General features: G+C 31.0%; 1 protein-coding gene across 1 annotated transcript; it reads left to right on the top strand.

Moving 5' to 3' along the window:
• Nucleotides 1–256: 256 nt before the first annotated feature.
• Nucleotides 257–17,022, top strand: LOC132951057 (pancreatic lipase-related protein 2-like). The gene is made up of 7 exons (XM_061022751.1): nt 257–596; nt 5,650–5,800; nt 6,686–6,825; nt 13,694–13,957; nt 14,746–14,931; nt 15,815–15,980; nt 16,652–17,022. The coding sequence occupies exons 1-7, from the start codon at nt 587–589 to the stop codon at nt 16,719–16,721; spliced, it is 987 nt and encodes a 328-aa protein (XP_060878734.1). The 5' UTR covers nt 257–586; the 3' UTR covers nt 16,722–17,022.
• The last annotated feature ends 9,745 nt before the right edge of the window (nt 17,023–26,767 follow it).

Here is a 26,767-nt window from a genome sequence, read left to right as displayed (position 1 = left end):
TTCGACGACGTACAATTAATGCCAACAATAATAACATTATCGTACATTCGTACAAACAATAGAAGAGACGTACCTATCTTAGAAAAAACATTAATCATATAATATATAAATATATATTTTAAACGCTTAGAGATTAAAAGAGAAAAAAAATTACTATTTCGATAATCGACATTCTATTTACAGCTGCGGTGTGCCCCTTCTAAACTCTCGAGACCGATTAGAACGACATTACGCGTACCTATCTATAATAATAATAATATTATATTATAGTTGTCCGCAGAACGTCGTCGCGCTTGTAACCGCTTCGCGTGTGATGACATAATATTTTGCGAGTCCGATCAAACCATAATTATTATATAGGCTCTGTATAAAACCGAATCGTCGTGTTTTTCTGAAACAGTAATTTAAATTATATTTTTTATTTCAAATTTGTTTTTATACATTTTTACTTGTTCGAATATCTACCGCGTGGAAATTCGTGCGAGAAAAGCGCATTATGTTTTAACAAAACATATTTTTACCGTCATAAAAATATTGCCTTGCCTAAACATCAATATTCTTCATATTTTAACAAGTGTCGTCCGATATGGTGTTAAGTATGTAACGAATCCATTTAAATATTTAATAGTTACCACGGAAATTATAGCAACACTCGATGTGGTATATTTGTTTTATTATATTGTATACGTAATATGGATGGGTCAGTGGACACGTAGCTCAGCTAAATAATCAAAAAATATGCAAGAATACATTTTATAATAATAATATGCACTTACAATTTTATTTCGAAGGGTTCGGTGAATTAATACGTAGGTATTAAAAACTAGATGATCCTGCACGGCGTCGCCCTAGGCAAATCAAATTCCCGAGAGTTTCTGTGATAATAATAACACGTACAATAACGAAAATCCAACGTAGGTATTGTAACAACTCAATGATATCTATAATGATGTTTTCAACGGCATTTAGGGACTACTGAAAATTCGCAGATGGCCGTACACGTGTGATGATGACGATGTGTCGACGTAATATTTTGAATAAAGATTGGGTTCATAAAACTGAAATGTTTACATTAAATTCGTAATGTGTGTGAAATTCAGTAATTAGTTGATGGACTAATTATTGAATCTCGCGTTCACACTTGCACAGTTGTTAATAAATAATTTGTATTGTAAATAAAACTAGACTAATATACATAAGTAAGTACATACATTACAATACAGCATAATGTTAGATGTTACCTTATTAAAAAAAAATAGATAACCTTACATTTCGTAATCTATATTATATTATTATATTATAAATAATCACCTTATAATCTTAAATCTATCAATTATCTGAGACATACTGCAAGTACATTACTAATTTATTTACTGTCCATATAATCGATGGACAATCGATTATGTTTTTCGCGAGCCAGCGACATTCTGTTTGTGAGCCCAACTTTAAAATTCAAAATTAAAATAATTCTTCGATCTGCACATCTGTGGGTATACCTATGAACCAAATGTCAAAACCATCACAAGTGTGATAGATATGGCTTGCTGACACACACACTACACACTTACATACATACATACATACATACATACATACATACATACATACATACATACGAAGTTAAATAAGACACGAAAACAATTTACAATTTATTCAAGTCGGTACTCTGAAATATTCAGTCGATCGGTATAGCTATTTCGGCAGTGCGTGCAGGCTTTTAAATAATAAACGTAATTTTAAATGAAAAATTTTCAAAAATAAACTGTAATATTATGTAAAAAAAAGGTGGATAAGTGGATGTCGCTCTGCTGTACGGTAGGTTACAAGTGGGTCACTGTAATGGATGGTGTTAAATTTGAATTCAATGATATAATATCATTGTATAAGAAAAACGATTCTGAGCGAAAACGGTCAGTCACCCTATGATATTACCAAGTATATTTGATGATATTATTGTGAATAAAGTAATTTATATATAACCTATTAACGTGGAGCCTTGTTTTAAATTTTCAATCCTTAGCCATAAAAGTTAAACATTTTATAAATTTTTAACCACAAAATAATTAATAAATTATAAATTTGATAAATGTTGTCAAAATTTGAACTTTAAATGCTTATAAAAAAAAATTGTGCAAATGTATTTTTAATATTTTTCAACTGCTATTAAAACGATATATCAGGAGTCTAATATTAAATTTTCACGCTTTTTTACCCAACAAATAAAAATTTATTGATATTTATAGAAAAAAAAACTAAAAAAATTGAAAACTGACAATGTCCGTAAACAGCTCAAATAGAGTCAAAATATTTTCAAAATTGTATGGTGTATAGAAAATGCTAATATAAACATTCAGTGAAATTTTCAAGTATCTACAGTCATTCGTTTTTTAATTACAATAAAATAAAAAAATCGTTACATGAGAAATCGAGTAAATATCAAATGTTGTAAAAATATAAATTTCAGACGCTCATAAAAATTTAATTTAAGTTTCTTCTAGACATTTTTTTTTTGATAAAGGTAGACAAACTTATGAGTAATCTTATATTACATTTTCAAATCTTAGATTTAAAAAGAAAAATTTTTATGAATTCTCATCAAAATAATTTGCTATTTTTCGTGATTTTTCCGTATTTTGTCAAAATTTGAACTTTAAATGCTTATAATTAAAAACTGTGACTAAGGATTTTTAATTTTTTTCATCTGCCTTTGAAACAATAAACTAGGAGCCTTCTATTAAATTTTCAAGCTTTTTTACTCAATAGATAAAATTTTATTGATATTTATAGAAAAAAAAACTAAAAAAATTGAAAACTGACAATGGCTGTAAACAGCTCAAAAAGAGTCAAAATATTTGGAAAATTTTATGGTGTATAGAAAATGCTAATATAAACAACCAGTGAAAATTTCATGCATCTACGGTCATTTGTTTTAGAGTTACACCAATAACCAAAATCGATTTTGTTAAAAATCGATTTTGCGTAAAAATTCCCGTTTTTCCTTAATTTTTCTTTTGTTTTTCACATCGCTTTTGAAAACTACTGGGAAATTAAAATTTTGACCTCCCCAATGCACCAACGATATTCACTTTCCCATCGAACAAGATACTGAAGTCGAAAATCGAAGCATTATTTCGACTACTTATCGTGTACACAGACACAAAAATAAAAAAATAAAAAAAAAAACACACATCATTGTAAAATCAATACATTCATCGTTTCACTCAGAATCTAAAATATAAATACGATGCAACATAAAATTACAAATTCGTGTTTTTCGTTATATATAGTGAATTTGTTTCTAGATAACGCAAAACAATCAATATGCAAACACTAGAAGTCCTTTGCCCTAATTATATGTCTCAATAAAAACGATATTGATTAATCATAATTATTACTTACTATTAATATTATTATGACTCAAATGGTGTAAAGAGAAGAAATTGTTTACTCGTACCTGCGCATAATATTGTCTTCGTACCTACCTAGTATTATACGTTACCTATAAACACGTCCGATTAGTATAATATTTCTTTATTCTATACACATTATTTTGATTTGATAATGAAACAGCTACGAGTGTATTACAGTGTTATAATGATTAATATTATTATGCAAGCACACGTCGTTTGCAAACAATGTTTAATATTATATTTTTTAGATACTGAATACATTGAACACAATGTTAGTACCTATTATAAAATAAGTGCAGAACAATGCGCATTGCCAATGCCCGTCGTTCGTTAGAAAATGTAGAAAACAATAAAACATTAAATATATATTTCGACTTCAACATTTATTTTAGTTTATACCCATACATGGAATTAAAAACAAATTAAATTTGTATGTACGATAAAATAATTGTCACCTATTATTCTTGTGTTCCATTTCGAAAGAAATTAAATGAAACGGTACATTCATTATATACATTATGTGCGTGTAAAATGAGTACCTAATGACACTATTATTTACTCTTTTTGAGCTAGGTAGTTATATAGTTATATAATTATATAGTTATATAGTTATATATTAGTTATATAGCCTTGAGACATTTTTCGAATTTTGTAAATTTTTTTAAAATTATTCTCGATATAAACTTTTTGTGAACAAGCTTGAAAATTTAATTTTAGGTTCCTTAAAGTTTCATTAATATAATTTCAAAAATATTAAAGATACACAGGCACGACTGTTTTTTATATGCATTTAATTTTCAATTTTAAACAAAATTCATCAAAATTTCAAACTATTTTTCAGTTAAAAATTCATAAAAGTGTTTTCTTTCATAGCTCACTTCAGAAAATTTGATAGAAGACTCCCCACAAATATGCCTACCTTAAACAAAAACAAAAGAGTTTATTGGAAAGTAATATTAATTTTTTATAAGCGTTTGAATTTAAAATGTTTACGATATTTTATTTTCATCGGTAAATATTAACGAATTTTTATCTATCAAATAATAAATATTCTGTAGTAATTCAAAAAAAAAAAATAGTCTTAGATACTTGACATTTTTACCAAATGTTAAAATGACTATTTTCCATACATCGTAAAGTTTTTAAACCATTTCGACTTTTTATGAGCTATTTATAGCCATGAGAACATTCTTAACATTTTGTAAATTTATTTTTCAGTTAGAAATTTTTAAAAGTTTTTCTATTCATAGAAATTGTAACCGAAGGTTTCCAACAAATTTATCTACCCTTATCGAAAAGAAAAGTTCTTCACTGGACAGTTAGGTTATTTATAGCCATGAGATATTTTCGATTTTTATTAAATTTTTTTTAACTATCAAATTTGATTATTTATACGAGTATGCTATAGTCTGACACAACTTCTCCGCTCAGAATCGTTTTACGTATACAATGATTTATCATTAAATTCAAATATAACACATCCATTACAACGACATACTTGACAACTACTGAACAGTAGAGCGGTACCCACTTGTTTAGTGTTTAATCCCACCCATTTCACATTCTTGTTATACTACTTTACACAATCATATAAAACAAGTAGATAAATAATTAGGTACTGCGTGGAATTTTCGTGGCTACTATATATTTAATTAGGTACCACATCGTCTCGTACTAATATTGACTATTTTTCCTTTTCCGCTTTCTGACTAACGCCACTGTATTCTTGATTCGTTCCTCAATGAGTACATATAATATAGAAATATACAATATTATAGATACATCGTATAAATTATATTGTATCGTACTTCCTAAACGTACGTTACCGTTTACAGTAACGCAGTGGCGATCGAATGATTTTGTCATGGTGCGGTAGCCGTGGACGGGGGGAGGGGGGTGATTTTTTTAACATTCACTATTTGATCATTAAAAATATAATTTGATGGTTACCGTTTTAAACCTATATATGTTTTATTTTATAAGTTATTATAAATATCGAAAAAAGATCATAGGGGGATCTATCCCACCCCTTCACTTTTGATCGCAACTGGAGTAACGCCTGATACCGTTTTATCCGATAAGGTGCGACGTTGCGCAGGACATATTGTTATTAACTCAACGGTCCAGGTTTTGTGATTAATTGTATTTTGTTATTATTTATATCATATTATTATCAATTATCATATATTATTATAGTAGGTACCTAATAATTATTATTATCGTATTTACTGTTTTTCAGCAACGTACAGTACGGCCACTGCACTTCTTGCGTGGGCGTTATGTTTTTCGATCACGCAGTGTGCCGAAAACCACCAGAAAATCGGCCCTTGTACGTTTATTGTCCATCCGGTGTGTCCCGACGCTTCGATCAATTTTTACTTATACACCAGGTGACTATAAAATAGTAGTATATGAATTAAGATAATATTATTATTATATTATATTTTCTGCCAAATTGCCATACAGGTGGAAACTTAGTTGAATTTTAGGAATTTTGATTACATTTTAGATGTTGAGTGGATTGATGAATGATGCTTTGGTTTTTACAACGATGTGTAGTTTTTTTTATTTTGTTTATCTATTTATTTATTCTTTCTTTCGCGTCTGTCAACACGCGTATTGAAGCAGAAAAAAATGCTTGAAACTTCAACGTCAATGGTGCGGTTTCTGGTAACAAATTGTATCTAGTCGGACTTTGGGATGAAAGATAAACAACTCTTGCCAGTACTTTAAAAATAAACTTGAAAGAATAAAAAAAATTGTGCGGAAACGGGAATATAATGTATTACACAATATCTGCGCGGTTTTTGATAAAATAGATTTTGTTTTTTTGTTGAAATAAAAATTAATAACGGTATAGAGACCATTAGATAACTCAACAATTACCAATTTACTATAGGTACCTAGTTAGTTATTTTTAAATATTTTACAACACTAGTATACTGCACATAACATCTATAAATATTGATTTCCTTGATAAGCTTCGTATTGATATAATAATTTATTATATAGCACGTACGTTAAATTTAAAATCGTTTTAGGCACTTCCTACAAATAATTATAATTTGGTATTTTAATGGTATTGTTATTGAGTTATAATTATATTTTTTTGTCATGATAATTATTTGGCGTGAGGTCCGTGAAATTATTCTAATTGTCTAGCACGCGTGCACATATTATATTAACGAAAGGCTATCGACAAATAATTATTAGGTAGGTACAATGTAACATAAGTTTCATCGGATAAGTATAAATTAATACTTTTTTTACTACAGAGAGAATCAATACGATGCTCAATTGGTCACGGTAGAAAATATTACCGAGTCATACTACGTCAAGTCTCTTCCAAATAAGTTCATCTTACATGGTTTCAACAGTAATATGATGCTAAACGTACTTCAAAGCATAAAAGATGGTAAATATTTTGTTTTTTTCCTTAAATCGTATTACCTATATAAAATTATAATAATATTAATATAGATTGTTACAAGCCTCACTAACATAACATAAGTGCCAACATTACCAAAAAAGTAATTCCAATGTCTCACATAAATTTTATAATAATAATATTAATAATCAAACCACACGCCGTCGTCTAACGACATAATATTAAATGTTCCCAATTTCCCATATTTTGTATACAATTATTGTTATTTATTATTATTATATTACGCGCACACTTGTTGCTTTGAACGGACGCGTATTATAATATCAGTACGGCTGTACATATATAGATGTATAATTATTGCTACCTATATTATATAGGTATTAGGTACTATAAATTAGTACTAATACACTGTATGATCGTATACAATTGTTTGTGTGATTTTGTTACAGTATAATATTATAAAAACAATGTATACTCACTTGTTAAGCCACACTAAGTGATGTTATTATTATATAAAAATAATTCGTAGATGAATACTGTTGATACGTCTTGCAATAAGTGATTGTAAATTGCACCAACTGCTTACGGTGAATATAAAAAAATATAATAATAAATAAATTGCGTCCAGGATTTTTCTATTTCTAAAAGCCGAATGTTTATTGTTTTAATCATTATGATACTATCGATATCAATGGTTTTACGTATATTACAATTTTACATAGGTAGGCGTAATATTTGTGTAAGCTCTTTGCGTGCAACATCAAAGATATAAGTACTAGGTATAATCAGAAATAAAATAACGTTTACGAAAATAATAATTTTCTTAAATTAAAATGCGTATTGGCTTAGGATGAACTAAAGTGGTGGCGTTGTGTAGAAACGTTAACGCATTTTTGAAAAATATCGGAGAAAACACTAATATTACTTAAAAATAATATCTGCAGAGCGCAATATGCCTACTACTACATAGATATATTTATACCTGAAATGCATTTCACGTAATTTACTGTATAAAAATGTATATCATAATGTATTGGTTGCTATAATTTACAATTTTCTCTCTTCGTTCCTATTTTTACGTTTGTCCGTTGTTGTAGCAATAAATTCGAAAATCTCTACAATCCTGTGCGTTACGTATTATTGTGTATTCTACTTGCATATAAAAGCCAGTAAACGATACATTTTACTGATCAGTTATTATTTCGTACTCAAATGTAGGTATACAACTTATTTTTATCTCATATTGCTTCAACAACTATGGATATAAGTTTTAAGCCTACTTTAAAATTAAATCCTAAGTTATAAACAAATCTTAAATCAAATGACTTTATAATTTACAATTTTTGGCTTAAGTTTATTTGAATAAAAAATTATAGATTGCTTCTCTGTTTTCTTCGTTTTGTGCATGTTGCTGCTTATTGAATAATAGATTGCCCGCGATGTTTTCTTGGCATTTGATCACATTGCCATTAACAGAGTAGGTAATGCATTTTGGAGCCGAATATTTGGTGATAAGGTAGGAGTGGGTTAAGTGCGTGTGTCCTATTCTAACTGAGTTGGTTAATCATGGTCATTACTACTTCTCTTATTTGTCCACATGATATTGGGGTAATTGTAATCACTTATCTGTAATGAACCCTAAAAGTGGTACGTTCCATTTTTTCTGCCATTGTTTCCATCGTATGGTTTTTGATAATATTTAATGTCTCTGTTGTTGTTATTGGATTTATTGTTGCGCAATATACGTTGAGATAAGGTGGTTTCGTATGTGATTAAGTCTGATTTTTAGTTTCATGAAGTCCAGAACACGAGAGTGAACGAACTCCCACTGAATGTTCTTCGTTTGTTACTTGTCGATAACAGTTTTTGGATGTATCGTCTTATTTTATTTTATGTATAGTGATTCATATTGATTTTATATCACTCAAAGAGTCACTAATAATTATATTCAGTAATCTGAGTTGGGTTATCATATAATTGTCACACTTGCACCAATATTTAAACAACGACTGTGGTAAAAAAAAAAATGGAATTATATCATCGAAAAAGATTTCTACATAAGACTCTTAATTAAATACGATGAGAGGTGCATCTTAAACAAATAGCAAATACGTAATACGAGTACACTACTTATCTGTTTAAGCAAGTCATCCGACATTTGTGGTATTTCAGACGTACTCTAAACTCAGTATCAATTATTATTTTAATACGATCGCTTGAATTTTACGGAATCGAGGAATATTACCTACTATTGAGATTTCATATACATACAAATTAAAAAACTTATTTGTACTCGTACAAAATCATGGTAACTTGAGATATTTTATCAATTAATATTAAATTAAAAATAATATTATGATTCATATAATATGATTTGATTATCAATAGTATAGGTACTAGTATATATATTAAATTATTCTAAAAAAATGGGTTCAGTTGTAAGTATAACGTTTAAAATATTGTATGAAACTACATATTTAAGTTTAATTAAATTTTCATTAGGCTTTTTCAAAGAATATTGTAATAATATCAAATAAAATTATATAATAATGTATTTTACTATCAAAAACGTCAGTCCATGCAAAACATAATTTGTTTTTTAAATTTACAGTTTAATTTAATTGATATTATTTTACAGTAGCCGGTTTCTTCTAGGAAATAATTTCAATATACATTTATTCACGTTTATAATAGAAGTCGTATAAAATCGTTCACGTTTCATAATATATAAAACGAGCTGCAGTGCTATTGAACCGATTGACGTTGATGGATTGGAAAAGTTGTGTTTGAAAATTGATGATTTCGATTAATATCGTATATTAATACATTTTAATAATATATCTGTAAAAATTTAGTATATATTAATATACATTATACGTAAAAAGATTTTAAATTAATTTTGTTTGTAAAGAAACTTGTTTAAAAAGTTTGAGCACAACAATGCAATGACTATTATAATTGTCCAATATCCCAAGTTTATTGTGATAAAACAATAGGATTATATAATATTATTATTTTCTTATCGCAACGCTATTATTAAAACGAAACAATATTCACGATCAACGCACTATTAAAATACTATTCTCAGTTCAACATATCGCACTACAATTACACAGTCAACACATGTATATTACTGTATTTTGAAATAAATAAATTGTAGGTATAGTGGCTATCGCAGCCAATTAATCACTTAAGAGCCATGATGGCCAATCTCAGTCTTCTGAAATCTACAGGAGCATCAATAAACTGTTTCGTTTCTAGGAATTTTGAACGTCATTGTCCCTCCGAACTGTTATTCTAAAACGTGTACTGCAATTTTCCGAACAGATATTTTTACCAAAAACTAAATTGTAAGGTGGTTATGTCTGAGATTAGTCGTTATTTAGAACAATCATAAATATTCGTGATAATATTGGCTTTGAATGCTTTGATAGTATAACATTTGTACTTTAGATAGATTGGCCATGGTGAAAAACGTTACGTATAGTTACGTGATGTCATTTTGATATTTTTGAGTGTGTGGGATTGGTCATACACAGTTAATGCATCAGAGCAATCGGAAAGTATAGTCACTGTAATGTACGTTATTAAGAGCTTAAATCAAATACAAACGTAAAGAAAAAATATAACCAATACGGATTAGAGTTACTGCGCAACCAGTATAATGCCACTGTCAGGTCCACTCGTCATATTATATTTAGCTAATCATACGCAAAAAAATAAATAATTGATTATTATTCTACAATATTACAATATTAAAAACGCCAAATGAGCAGCCGAGGCTGAGTAGACTATCCGCTAAAAGACGTGACATGTGGTTCTAACCTAACTTATAACACTTGGTCCCCCTCACTCTTCTTTTAAATACGTCAATAATCTATTTATAATATTATATGAAATAGAATTTTTTTGTGATTAAACGTGGTGGTTTTGATGAGATGATATTATTATCTATATAGTTGCAAACTACATCGCCTAAATCGAGCTGATAACATATACCTATTATGGTAACGCTGATATAGGTACGTGAAAACCGAATGCATCGGCCGCTTACGTCGGAATTTGTTATCATAAATATTTACACTGCGTGCAAAATCAAAACGGTTCTTATTGTGTCCGAAATATATTTGGTTTGTGATAATGTAATATGTAACACAAAACATTGTTTTATACTTCCACATATATTCAAATAATATTGAAGTAGTCCCGTTTAACACGATCGGTTCCGTTATAGTATTTGACATGATTGAACGTTTCGACATATTAATCTATTGTGTACACAAAACGAACATAATTTTAATTTTATTTGCAATAATATATTTATAGTGATATTTTTCCGTCGAAATAGTAGTGCCATTCTATGTTGGCACTGTAGCTTGATGTGACAAGCAGTCGCAGACCTTAAGAGACTAAAATAATAAGAAAAATGCTAATTAAATATAAAAAAAAATTGTCTGACTCAGAAATGTAAAAAATAAAATAAATGTACATCATCAAACGCATCATTTATTTAAATTTTAAATAAGTATTTTGTAAATAGAATACATTTCTGAATTGAAATTCAAGTTTTTTTTAATCTCTAAGTGTTTTTTGTCAACAGTCGCCGTATAAATAAACGAAACATTGTTATAGGTATTGAGTACTTATTCAGAGTTTATCTGAAAGCTGACTACTCGATGACACATTTCATGATACTTTATAAGAAACAAGCATTTTATCAATTTTTTTTTAAATTGAATGCATTGATGACTAATCGGCTAACTGGGATTGTTTTTAAAATTAATATAAAAAACAAGTTTGTATTTAATTTAAACAATACGAACATAATATTATATTACCAACCATAATTAGTAGTATAAAAAAATACAGTATACACTATAATAATGAAATTGTATATTATGATGATTAAAACTATTTTTTTCTTCACGAACTATTTTGCATTAATATTATTATTATAGTCCGATAATTATATTATTACAAACGCAATCCCTATTTAATTTTGTAATATTATAAGTACAAGTAATTTGTATTTTAATTTCTGAGTATTAATTAATTAAATTATGCAATATTGTTAATATTCATGATATGCAACGGTAACGTTTCCATACCGAATGAGTTTTACTCACTAAAGCAAGAGTATAGTTGTGTATAATATTATAACATCATCTTTTGATGCGAATTATAGGTGCACATGAATTGATTACTTAAAAAGTTTTAAATTAAAAACCAGATTTATAAATTTTAATTAATACTTTTAATGAAATTATTAATAATGTTGCCCATCCTAATTGGTATTTCTCAAAATCCTTATTATTTTTTGAAATGCTGTTATTAAATTAATTTTGTGTTACAAGTGTTTTTTCTTCTTGTTATTGTTAAATACAGACATTGTATCACGATTGTGTAATATGACATTTTTTAAAATTACATTTTTTAGAATTGATTACTTTTATAGTTTTATCAACATTTTTAAATTAGCGTGGGTAGGTTAGGGTAAGTTTGACAAAAATTTAATAAATTGAACCACCGTAAAAAAAAACCAAGACACAAACACAGATAATGTTCTTACCATTAAGTTTTAGAATAGTTCGGTTCACTCTAATTGTTAAACCAACTAAGCTAAACGTGATCTGCTGTGGGTGAAAAATTGCTATATGTAACGAACTTGTAAGACGGAGACAACAATTAATGTCAGTGTTACGTCCTCTTAACTCCTTAAATATACGTACCACCACCACCCTTAACGCGTATCAATTTTTTCCATATAATTTTTTTTCATAAATTGAATCTTGATTGTGAATTTAATTGACTTGTAGGCGCGAGTGCGTATGACATGATGTAGTACGGAGACACACGCACACAATGATTAATAATAATTTATACTACACGTCGTTTATACACCCACGACAGTCATATCACACACGCACGAGCATTAAAATATATTCCCGATACTAAACTCCTTAATTTTTACCCATAAATTGTAATAGTTTCTTATGAATCTTACTGATTAGTGCATATTTCATTTTATTTGAAGAATTAAATAAAATGTTGTTGAGCAATTTAAGCTGTTGCTTTAATACTCCAAAATGTATTTTTAAAAAGTTCGATACATTTCAAAAAATATCAAAACTAGATTTCTTTTAAAAAAACGTGCTGACGCAGACAAAATGGCAGTCAACAAGTTATAAATTGAGTAATTGACTATTTTAGAGATATTCATAATCAGCAGATTGACATAACGTCAAACTTAAACATCATCTATAATTAAAAATGGATGTTTAATTCAAATGAATAAAATAATAAGATATACTTGGACGGTACAATGAATTAAATTAAAAATCGAAAAAATTGTTGTTCAACATGGTAATGCATCTATTTTGCATACACAGAACGCCGTACTGTATGATGTAAAAACAGAATATTGTGTTATTATGATAAATCATCGCATAAAAAAATGATTCTGAATTCCGAGTAAAGAGTTTTGTCCATTAAAGTTTAGGTTGGATGTATTTAAAGCCTTTAAAGTTCCGTTACTAAATAATAAATAATAAAACGTCAAAATCACCAAGCATTTTTGAAATAAATTCATATTTTATTACATATTCTTTCGGTAGTTTTGTTTATCAAACATTTTAGTAAATACTCAACCACCGCCCGTTCTCTGTATAACTACCATACCAAGAAGACTACATACCATGCAGGGACACAGTTCTCAGAGTATCGATGAGTTGGTATTTGCTATTTGCATTGAAAAAAAATTGTCATCCAATAATAAAATGATAATGGACACGTGTTTTTTTCACTTAATTTTATCAGTGGGCGTTGTTTCGATATCACATTACAAGACATGATTTATCATTGTGATACGATGTTAATTTTTTATTTTTGCCTGCAGAATACCTAATGCAGGCAGACGTCAACGTCTGGATGATCGATTACCGTGACGTCTCGGCCGGGCCGCGTGAGTGTTATTTGGCTGCGGTGTTCAACCTGCCGGCGGTGGGGAAGTGCACTGCTCTGTTCGTGCGTAAAATCATTGAGCTGTCCGAGGTGGATGTGCCCGAAGAGGCGATGCACGTGATCGGATTCAGCCTAGGTGGCCAGTTGGCAAGTCAGATATCCAAAAATCTTAAGCCCATCAAGTTGCCGAGGATCACGGGTGAGCGACACAATATTTTAATATAATTATATAACGATCGCGGCGATCATTATTGTACACTGCAGTGTGGGCAGGGTTTTCTGTACACGCAGTCATCGATCATTTATTCATAATTAAGTACCTATACGCCCGATAGTTTGGGCTCAGAACGGTTTTTTCTTTCAAAGTGGTTACTATCATGTACCTAACTGAGTAAAATAATTGAATACACGAGTTGGTAATTCGGAAATTTTAAAGGCACTCATGCGCACGAACTAATTATCTCGCTATAATATTGCAATAATATCCAATGGATACCAAATGTACCATATTATGGTATCCGAAATCCTAGAATACCTATAACTACAGCAATACAGCATAACTAGACTTATTATAATATAGTATGTGTAATACTCGACATAGTTTACGGATATTTAGACAGCTTTCGGTTCTGAAACGTTTATAGGTGCGTGACGAGCTTAGTAGAAAATATACCAACTACTACAAACAATCGAGAAAAAATAAATGATAATAGTAAACTAAAGTGGCCAACGCCTCGGTATCAGATCGCGACTATCGATCTCGCGTCATCGGATGTACACAATCTTATTATAATATGATTGGCAATACTCGGGGCTGTCAAATCAACGTACCGCGCAGTGTGGGTGTGCGTATGTGCGTTGCTGAAAGTCTCATGGACGGGTTTCGTCGTGGGTCGTAGTTGTACGGTATCAAAATAATTCGTTCGTCTATAATCTCAAATAACAATATATATATATAGTAATCAATGTATAGTGGTTTTCTTTCAGGACTGGATCCGGCTCTGCCGTTGTTCTACAGCTCGCACCTTAACAGAAGGCTGAGTCGCAACGACGCCGATTTCGTGGACGTGATACACACGAACGCGTTGATCCAGGGCCAGTTGGTGCCATGCGGTGACGTAGACTTTTATGTCAACGGCGGATTAGCGCAACCGGCCTGCCACAACAGTTCAAGTGCGTGTATATTAAATAACACATAGACGATGATTATACCCGGCATTTTTTCTAAAAGGCTTATAGTGCCTGGGAAAATATTTCGGATAAAACCACACGTTATATTGATATAAATTTCTAAATTGTTCGTCCAATACGTTATTTAAAAAAAACAGACATCATTATTTACCTCTATAAACTCGAGGCTTAAAGTTGAATTTTTTTTTACTCACCCATTTGTATTAAACCCAAAATAAATAAAATTGATTTAGACAAAACGTATTTCTTTTATTGATTATAATTATTTATTTTTATTTAAAATTTCAACATTTTTGAAGAAATAGATGTTTATTACGGGATACATGTCGAACCATCGATGTATGCTGTAGGGTTTAAGTGACATATATTTTTCCTTCGAAACCACAATAATTATAGAACAAAAATAATCACTGTTCTGAGTAGGCGTAGCGAAGAACGTTTTTTAATGATATATCATAATCTTAATAGAGTATCAGGTGTGCCATCCATTATAATATATTGATTTAACTATTATAGTTTAAGAACAAACATAAAATATTATACTATAAACATGTATCACTTTTATTAAAACCAGGATTTCTAAAAATGTTTTGTATGAATTGAAACAATTAATAACCTATTAGCAATTAAAATAAACATATACTATAAAAACGATTTCAAAAACTCCTTAAAAATCGGGGTCATTCAGAATATTATTTACTTAAAAAGTTGAATGACAAGATGAACGTATCACAATAAATGAATAAACATCAACCCGTACAACAGTAAACAATAGCCTCTAAACGACAGTTGATTTTAAAAATAATAATTTTGCAACGTTGTAAATTTATTTAATGTTCTTGTTTGTTTTTGCGTATTTCATCAGATCCGATCGGTTGTGATCACCACATGGCTCCGACTTACTTCACCGAGAGCATCAGATCGGTGACGGGTTTCTGGTCTTGGCCGTGTCCGAGTGTGTTCGAATACTTCTCTGGCAAGTGTCCACGGCAAGGCGACCACGAGCTGATGGGAGAGTGCGTGAACCGCAGGTGAGCCCATCGTAGTTTTTGCGTCGCAATATTTGGCGCTTTATAGTGATTTTATAGTACGTAGTTAATTAATAATAATTTATTGTCAGCCGTATTTGCGTTATCTCCCCCATAGATGTAATCATAGTATTATTATAGTGGTTGCTATATAAAATAGCTATGTCATAATACGTTAGGTTTTTGACGACGACTCTCGTCCCAAACTCCCAACGCAGAAAGCGGATCAACTTTGAATATTATTATATTATTCACTTACGATACATTTTATTTTTGAAACAATTCAAACCGTTCAATATATTTGAACGGTACACCGGCTACAGTATTAAAATAATGTTGTACCTAATCAAAATTAAAACCAAACGTTTCGATGCGTTTGTGATACAGGTACATTTTTTAGTGGACCTTTTTTTGAATGTAGGCTCATAAGCATAACTACCGTAAAAGCGAGAGGTTATAGGTTAAAATATGCCCTACTATGCCCTTAGTGTCGTACTAATAATAAAAATAATACTTCACACCCGATGACGACCGCGAGAATCGATGATATTATTATGTTGCATCAACTAAATACGCGTTGTAATTCGATAACCGCTCGACTTGTCTTGAACGGTCTTCGTTTGTACGTGATTATTATTGTGAATTTTATTATTATTATTTAAATTTTATTTTAGTGCCAGAGGTCAATACGTATTGCACACCAACAGTGAACCACCTTATGCGCAAGGTGACTGGACGCGGTGAACACCAGGAACATTGAAGGAGAGTCGTGTCCTGCCACGCTGTTATTATAACGTTCGAATAAACCATGCAACTCGCACGCCACTGAAACACGAAAATAATCATTATGCCGTTGCGTTTTCGATGAATATTTTATCAACTATTGTTTTATTTTTTTAATTTTAATATTATATGTAGTCCGAGTTAAGAACGAACACAATACGATAATAATATAATATTATATTATGATACAATGCCGTTGGGTTTCGATTTGTAGAACATGACAATAATATTATATTATAATAGTAGTGTATCTAGAAATACATTGCGTGTGCTTTTATAGTGAATAGTAGTGATCGATATTGAATCTTCGGGGAATTTCGACGGCAAGAAATCGAATTGTTATAAAGAATAAAAATGATTGAAAGTTTAAAAACTTTAAAAAAGAACTCACATGAGTTGAACTTTAAAAAATTTAAAAATACCGAAAATGCATGGAGGCACAACGCATGTCCGTTTTTATGCCGTCATCACTATAAATTATTAATATAGTATTATCCTATATAATAAATCTTCATCGTTGGACGATGTTGTCATATAATATATCAGTGCATACTAGCATAGATATTAATGAATGGATAGGTAATGGGCAATGGTTATATTAACAATGTAGTGGGAAGTCGGAAGAGAGAAAAACTGTTTAAATCAATGCATCTCATTCTGGCAGATGTCTTATCATAATATTATATATTATATTAACATATACAAATATATAAGACATCTATATTATCATGTTCATTCCCGCATGATAATTATAGATGACTTATCCATTCTATGCATACTAGTTGCGTTTCAGATTTTATTTAATAGATAAGTTGTGTCCGCATCAAAAAGGTTGAAAATGGGTCATAACCTGCTGTAGGTTTGTAACTAACTAGTTGTGTCCTAAAAATCGATACTATACAATCGATTTTACTTTCTTGATTTTTAATTAAGTAAGTATTGTAATTGAAATGGAAAAATCTGAATTTTGAAACCTTCAAGAATTTGTGTTAAATAGGAAAATAATATAAATGTAACTCAGTAATGATGAGTAGGAGGGTAATTTAGCTAGCTTTAATATACAATATTAATGAGAGAGATTTGATATTACACCCAAGCGGTATAACCACTTTAATCTATAAAAACGTCGGAGTAAACCGTCCCAAAATTTCTGTTTTTTATTTGTTCTCCTAAACTATGATGGCTAGAAAGTTAGTTGATAACTTATTAAAAAGGGATTAACAAGTAGATACAAAATATGTAATTAAAATTTTTTTAAATTAATTATTTTATTTTTCACATATAAAAAAAGAGTTATTTTTTGCTAGATTTTCATTTAGCGAGATTGATTTCAAAAATTGAAGAACGGATTTTTTTGTTTGGGGTCTTGTTAGATTCACATTGGCTAGGATAAGTGCAGTGGAGATTTTCAGAACTTTATCTCCAATCGTTAATTCACTACAAGGCTGTAAAGCTGAAAAACATCAAAAAACGCCCAATAAAATTTGTTATAACTTTTTTTTAATGTTCTGTAGTGAATTAACTATTAAAGATAAAGTTCTGAAAATCTTCACTGCAGTTCTCCTAACCAGTGTGAAATGTGAATCTAACAAGACCCGAACAACGAAATCCGCTCTCCGGTTTCGGAGATCTATCTCACTAAATGAAAATGATTTTTGGTGGGGCTGTTCACACCGACATTTTTCTGGATTCAAATTGTTATACCGCTTGGGTGTGATATCAGTTAATACATTTCTAAAAATTAAAAATCAAAAAAGTTTACATGCCGATCCTTGACTTGGCAACCGTTTTTTTAATGAACTTTGTTAATATACAAATATACGAGATTATATTCGTTTTCTTCCATGGTGTACTAATTGTACGCTACAGCTAAATATGGAAATTTAGAAACTAACAAAGTACTCAAACTCGACGATGGAAACCATATTATATTGATTACACGTTATATTTTACGTTTGATCCCCATTAATATAGGTACATATAATTATATTAATATAACATAATATTGTATAGTAAGTTTGTGTTTATGATAGTGACGACTACGATCTTATAATATAATCTTATCTAATAAATGAAATATTCATGTTGACTGTTGTAGCAAATCGAGTTGGTACTTTTGAGAAGTAAAAATTAAAAATTTACAGTAATTTTAAAAATCGTCAGAAAAAACAAAAAAAAGTGAAAAAAAGAGCACAAAGTTTTCCTTTTCGCAGAGTCTCATTTTCTCCTAACCCATGAAAATACCCAGACACACTCACTCACTCTGTATCATAACTATTGACCACTGATGACCTGTGACGGCGACGTGTGTGCACATAAAGTGCAGAAATCGGTTTGTGTGTTGGGATGCATGTGCATAAAAACCACGCATCCCACAAAATATACGATTTACTTACGCTTTTTGGATACGCGACCCATACATATATTATAAGCGCGTTGCGGGGTGTTGTTCGTTCATAAATATTGTTTGGATGGCAAAAAATGAGAAGTAAAAAATAAATAGAAATCCATCGCGTTAATTAAAAAATATCATTATTTAGATTATAGTTATATTATATCATTAATATTATGGCGATGGAATAATATACTGTACACGGAATGTAATTATTGAAATGCAATTTTGTTTTCGTATAATATTATTATACGTATATTGTTACCCTTATAATATATTATACGGGTATAATTTATGCGGCGTGAAATGATGTGGTTTAGATGGAATTTTTACGATGAGTGAAAATTTAATTCCACTCGTAAGTTGGGTACGTATTTTAGGTTTGAAATGAAATATATTATGCAGTTGGCATATTATAATACGTTACGAGACGCATTATTATCGTACAGTCATGCCAGTAGAATGCAATAAAATAATCTGGGATTCGTAATTTGTAATTTGGTATTTTCGAGTCCAAACAAATCGACCACGAACAATGATAATAACCAGTGGAGGCCGTCTGCAGTATTATTGTGAAATTGGAGGAAATTTGACTCAATCAGCGAGCGATCGGTTAAAAATAAATATTTTTACTAGCCCCAGACGATATTAACTGGGTAATCTGAACGTACGAATCACGTTTTTAACTATAATTTCACGATGTATTGTGTCTACGGTGAGTCCATTGGCGTAAATAGAGGGTGGCTTGGGGGGACTTAGTCCCCCCAAATCTTGGTCAAGACCTCCCAGTTCATAATCTAGTAATTATAGTACTAATTTTTATATTCTGTGGTACTAAGCAATATGGCCTATGAGGCCCCTCCCCATAAAAAAGTCCCCTCAAAAAATTTAGTAATTTTGCGCCTATGACGGTGACTGCAGTAATACGACAAATCAATCATTGGAATCGACAACCTTCAGTCCCATTGTTCATCTATAGTAAGATACAGTGGTTTTTTTTTTACTCAGAATTTCCCCAGGCTAATTCTGAGTAGTAAATAATTAATTTTTAACAAATAGTTTTTGGTTTTTAATTTTATCGGCAAAAATATTATTGATAACTATTCCTAAGAATCATGCGTAAAACGAAAATACGCATATTTCTATGTTGTCTACACTGTTATAATACGCGTATCTAGTAACCCTAAGTACAAGAAAACCTAAAGTTATCTTGGGCCCAGAAACGGCGGAAAAAACCATCACTTTAGTTGCCAACAGCTAATTGCAATTACACAAAACGAGCGCTTGATATTAAAAGGAAAAACAAATCGGCGAGACCTGCGCCTCCCCCTCTACACAGACATTATTGACCCGGTTGTGTGATTTAGTGTTTGTGATTTTTTAAATTTTTCCCGACGAAAAACGTGCTATCGATTACGCCCGGCGTGTATATATAATACAATATAATCATTACTATTGGCGTATCGTATGACCGTACATTGTGTGTATTACGATATTATTATTATTATTATTATAATATTGTCTATGCATGATTTACGAGAGTTATTTTAAACCGTTCATCCACATAATTTATTATTACTGTACTATTACTGTTGTGTAATACAATAAATTATTTCCCCCGCGGCAGCCGTGGCAAATGTCATTGGTATAAATATTTCGGTCACACTATAGACTCCATTACACACTGCCGAGTTGTACGTATACCAACTATTATGCAGGTGTCGCGAGGGTTTTATCGTTGGAAAAATAATAATAATTCTCCCGACAAGAACTATAGTTGGGTACGCCCAACTGATTATAATATACTTTTGTACTAGCGAATTCGCTGCAGTCGGCGTCTCCCCTTCCGAACCGTAAATACAATAAAATTATAATATTATAAATATCCTATAGGTGCAGAGCTTAGTGTGTATAATTTACATTAGTTCAATGCCGTAGCGAGAGTTTTTTAATTTTAATTTTAATTTTTTTTTTTTTTTTGGGGGGAGCACTTAATTTTTTCTGTAGTTTTTATACAACTTGTATATTATTATACTTGTCACCTTTTACTATAATCAATGAAACCATTTTGTTGATAAACAAAAATGTTGGGTGGCGCCTGCTCCCTGTGCCCCACGCTTCTGACTACGGCACTGACGTACATAATATGTACCTGCAATTAGTGAGCGAGGAAAGCATCGGCTTGACAAAGACGAAATAATATTGCGAAATGGCTCACGCGTTGTGTGTCGACGACGTCATCGTGAACCGGTTGAGTTTTACGGGAGAGAAGGCTCGGAGAAAAACCACTTTTACTAAACAAAATTACAAAATGTCTTGCATAAGACTGAATATGAACTATATAATATGTTATTACCGTGGTATGTATAACGTTTGTAAATATATTGTACTACTTATTGTATTTTACTCGCCGAATCGATGCATTCACAGTTCATACTTCATAGAAATAATATGAGTATCATTGAATAGGTAAGAGTAGGTACCTACCAATAATTAGTTAAGATCACACGATATCAAAACTTCGTTTCTAATGTCATATTATTTTTATCGGAATCGTAATAAACACCATATGAAATATTATTATGATTTTGATGCTCGTATAGTGATGACATAATCTATGTATTATAATATTATAAAAACCTAAACGTAAGATCACATTATTTTGATTTCCCTGTAGCTTATTGAACTTCAAAACCATGGTTTGGTGAAATGTAGTGAATCACATACGTTGTGTTCAAAATCTTTATGGTATAGTATTAACAATAAATTAGAAAAAATATCAGGTAAAATGACATTATTATTAAAAAAAATTTATAAATATTATAATAATATACTGTTGTAAGACGGCGCATTGTATATGCAATTTTAATACAAAACAATGTTTTGAAAGCAATTAATATACCACGCCATACGTACCCACCTGTTTCATGTAAAATAAAATAATAATGTATCAATTAATAATATCACGATGTAACATATTTCAACTACGCCCGAGTGCAATATTATGAGAAAAAAATAGGTTAATTTTCTTCAAAAACGTAATGATTATAATTTCGAATAGAACTTGAAAAAAATACAATATAATTGATATTGGTGCAGAAAAAAAGTCCGCAGATCCAATTAGACGGATTAAATCTCTCTCTCTTCCTCCTCAAAAAAAAAAAAAAAATTATGATCGAGGAAAAATAGATTTGCATAGTTTCATATACCTAGGTATTTCGCTCATAGGTTTTGTTCGATATTCCGTGAGGGTGATCCGCGCTTTGGACATAATAATATTGAGTCATTGTATGGCATATTAAATTATTAAAGTCACACACGTGACCGAAACCGTACATCGATTTAATTTACAGGAATTTACAACACGTTGCATTTCAATTTCGATTTAATCCGAGCTATATACTCTAGACGACTGTAACATACAAATTTCGGATATATTTTACACGTTAACAACGTAATAATTAATTGTATACCTAATAATTATTGATGTAAGATTGTAGTGCTTTTGTATAATGACGTATATATTTTTATTATTATAATTATTGAGTATAAAGTCTTCAAAAAATGGCTCATTAGCATGTATACCACTACTTCTACATTGGCAATAGATAATATTAATCATAATTATCGGCTAAACAACTGTATTATTATATCGTGTAGGTACTAGGATCTAACTTATAGGTTATAGCATACAATTTTATATTATTTACTGTCAATTGTTTTTTGAGAACATTTTTTTAAAATTCGTCGAATACAATTTAATATTGTATTTCACTAGGTTGAATTCTTAGAGTTCACGTGTCTGTCAGATTATAAAAATAAGTACTAGGTACCTACTAATAAAGCATTGTAAGTGTTTTCGCGAAAGTGCATAAAATTATATTGTGCGCGTACAGTTTCACACGACAAGTATGAAGTAGGTACCTGGCTCACCTCACAGGCCACAACTACCTACTACAATATAATATTATATTTATATAGGTTTTTTCTTTATGTCATACAATTTTTAGTCGGAATTCACGCATTGTGCTTTTGATCAAAGAGAATTCAAAATTGGTTTTTCGGCGGATAATTCAAAGTGATTACTCGAGTTATCCTGTATTAGGTATTGTGTCTGCAATATACATTTTCTATGGAAACTAAAGATAGGGCGAGAGAGATAGAGAGAGAGAGAGAAACAAATGAATACCATGTAAAAATATTGAAATATTATTCCCACTAATTTTTTTTCTTTTGCATGCATGGAAATCTCTTTATATTATTATGTACTTTCTCGATCGAACACTATTTTGTCATCACTAATCAAAAATCATGTTATTTTTCAAATTGTACAACTATTTTATAGTGTAGGTTAAAGGTTTCAATCGTTTTGTGGATCTATTTCTTTTCGACGGAATGCCGAACAGACGACTTTTTCCCGTCACAATTGTGATTTTTTTGTATACTGTTATATTATAATTTATTATATTGTTCCCAGTGTCGCCAAGTCCTATGTTGAGGTCCACATTTTTAAGAAGGGGCCGGCGGTGATCAGAGGGGGGCTGAATTTACTTCTTTAAAATATTCTAACCTAAAATAATAATTTCAGGGTGCAAGAAATGCAGGCTTGTGGCCGCTGGGGTGGCTTGGGGCTGTTGTATTTTCATTTGGCCTGGGTACATTTTTAGAGGTTCGGTGCCACTGATTGTGCCAATCAATACGGGACGGCGAGTAATTGATTTTTTTATCGATTTACAAAACCATAAGTTAGTGTATGAACCGCAGTTGTATAATGTAATAATTCGTAATCTGTTCACACAAAAATTATAGAATTACACATAACCGTTTATTTTAGTTCAGAAATAATAAATGCCAATAATTCAATTGTTTATACGTTATAATGTTATACTATCATATTAATAACATTAGCAATTAAAACAATAATATTTTCTTCAAAAAAAAAGAAACGTTCAATCCATTACATGTTTGTGCATCAACAGTCGTATTATTATTTGTCTAGCTATTATAAAGCCTATAGTATTATTATGACGTGTTCTACTTATAAATCATTAAAACTAAAACACGTATCAGATTTATTATAATATCAGTTATACCTATGTAGGTATACGTATTTTTATCAAATAATAGTTTTGCGACAAACTGCAATTATTTATCTGTGCATTCTTTCTGAGTTCAAATTAAAATTTGCAAATCTGCATTTTGTGCGTAGTTGGAAAAAGTCATAAAAATTATGTTACCTACCTTGCTTATACTAAATTAAAACCAACCAGAGCTTCAGGAAATGGTTAGTGGAAACGTTAAATACAATTATGTCAACAATTTTAATTGTTCTTACTTCTTTGGGTAACTATATAAGGCTGTTATCGCGATACAATACGATTAAAGCTGCCAGTGTAGGATACGCCACCTCGTCGAAGTTTTAATTATGCAATTGTACAAAGAAAAATACTATACACGCAACCTTGACCTAAAATCTAAAATAATTTTACTTTGAAAGTTTTGTTTTTATTTCATCTTATTTTTATTTTTTTGATTATCATGGTTGCTGACTTATTTCTATGGAATTACATAATATTTTTAATATTACACCAAACCTTCCTGTTTGTCATCAACTAACTTTTGAGAATGCGATTATTCTTATCGTATCTTGTTGATTTGGACACTTTGACTGCCATGTGAGATGTTAGGTCAGTACACTCACTCTGTGGTGGTTTGAATTTATTATGCAATTAATATATGAATGAGTTTTGTTCGAAAACTATCCAATTCCATTTTAAATGCCAACGGCAAAAAAATACCCGTGTCTATTGTGTGTTATAATAATAATACGGTACTTTGTTGATAAGACTTACCGGTATGGTGGTATTTAACGGGTTTGCGTAGTATAATAATATTATATACTGTGTGATTGGTCCGGTCGAGGGTCCAACAGTTATTATTTAACGGGCTACGGAAAAGACGATCGTCATCTCTACATATTATCATTAGAATATAATAATTTTATATTAAAATGCGATAATGCAACCCGTCGAGCGGAACGATGTGCTGGTGAAGGGGTAGGGCGCTGAGTTCAAAGGACTGTGTGCGGCGCAACTATATACAGACTGCATATATACACGTCGACGCGATAACACCGACGGACGCGATCCCGTCGTCGGAGACTTAAATTTCTGTGCCCTGGGTCGGTCTGGCGACCGGAGGTATAATAAAATGTGTTGACCGCGAGATTAGAGACGGATTAGAATACGGATCACACGCCGGGTAAACGGTCGGCATGGCGAGTAGGACACTGCGGTGGTGATATCGTGACATGGGGGGGGGGGGGGTGCGCGGAAAAGCGACCAGGTCGTGTGACATCTGTGGCGGCGGAGGCCGAACACTGTATATAGTGATACCGGAAATACGCCTCTCGTATTATAATTTCGCACAGGTCCACCGCTTCACAGCATCAGCAATGGCACGTAGCGGAAGCTGCAGTTATAATATAATATATCCCAACAGAAAACAATAGTCGCCACTCTCTTCATTCTCCTTCTGGCAGACAGACTCCCCTCCTCCCCTTCCATCAAACCGATCGCGGGACTGGTCGCTTTGTTCTCTCGGCCGATCCCGAAATTCATCCGATCTGCAGGGCCCGCGGGGATAACCTCATCCTGCGGCTGTGTATGTGCTATCATAATATTATCATCATCATCGTCACACCTTAGTACCTAACACCGCCACCGCCACCTCCATCGTCACCACCCTCTATCGTGCGAGTATAGACCGACCGATTGTCGTCGTCAACTCGATAATTAACTGCTATGACCTACACACACACACACACACACACACACACACACTTATCTGATGTAATGTAATTCACGAATATTTGTCTGCGTGATTCGGTATTGAGTGTAGCCCGGGGTAGGGGGGGGGGATGATTATGGACAATGGGACATTATGGTATATTATGTGTATATTTTATTATTATAAAATTACGCAACTCAAAACACTGAATGTACATGGAGCCATAATGTTGCGGTGTATTAATATTATATAGTACCTAATACAGTAATACCGAATTATTATGTTTCATTGTTATAATTCTGTATTTTTTTTTTTTTATTACCTTATATGACTTGGTGATGATTTGAAAAATTTCTCGTAGACTTGTTTTTTTTTACATTTATAAAAAAGAAAAAAATGTATTTTAAAAAATAGCTGTCAAAATATATTTTTGAAATGTCTCCATGTAAAACGATTATATTATACGTACTTACATTGCAGAATATAATGCTGTTTAGATTACGATTTTAAAAATGTATTATTCGCGATAAAATTTGTTTAATAAGTGTTCGAAAACCATTTACCGAATGTAGATTTGTTAAAAATGTGACGCCTATAATTTTTGTGTGGTCAGTAATTACATCAACCCGACTTAACCAGTAAATTGTAACATATAATGTGTTTGGTCCAACAAATCAATACATTCTCATTTCTCACTTATTACTTTCACGGTTTAAACAAATATTGTTGAATGTAAAAATCATCGAAAGAGACCTGACTGTTAAAGAAAATAGAAACGTAATGATTTTACGGTCCGAAAATAATCGAAATATATCAAAAGAACAGA

Source organism: Metopolophium dirhodum, chromosome 8 (assembly GCF_019925205.1).
Source record: "Metopolophium dirhodum isolate CAU chromosome 8, ASM1992520v1, whole genome shotgun sequence".
NCBI lineage: Eukaryota > Metazoa > Arthropoda > Insecta > Hemiptera > Aphididae > Metopolophium > Metopolophium dirhodum.
This window is presented reverse-complemented; position numbering and strand designations above follow the sequence as displayed.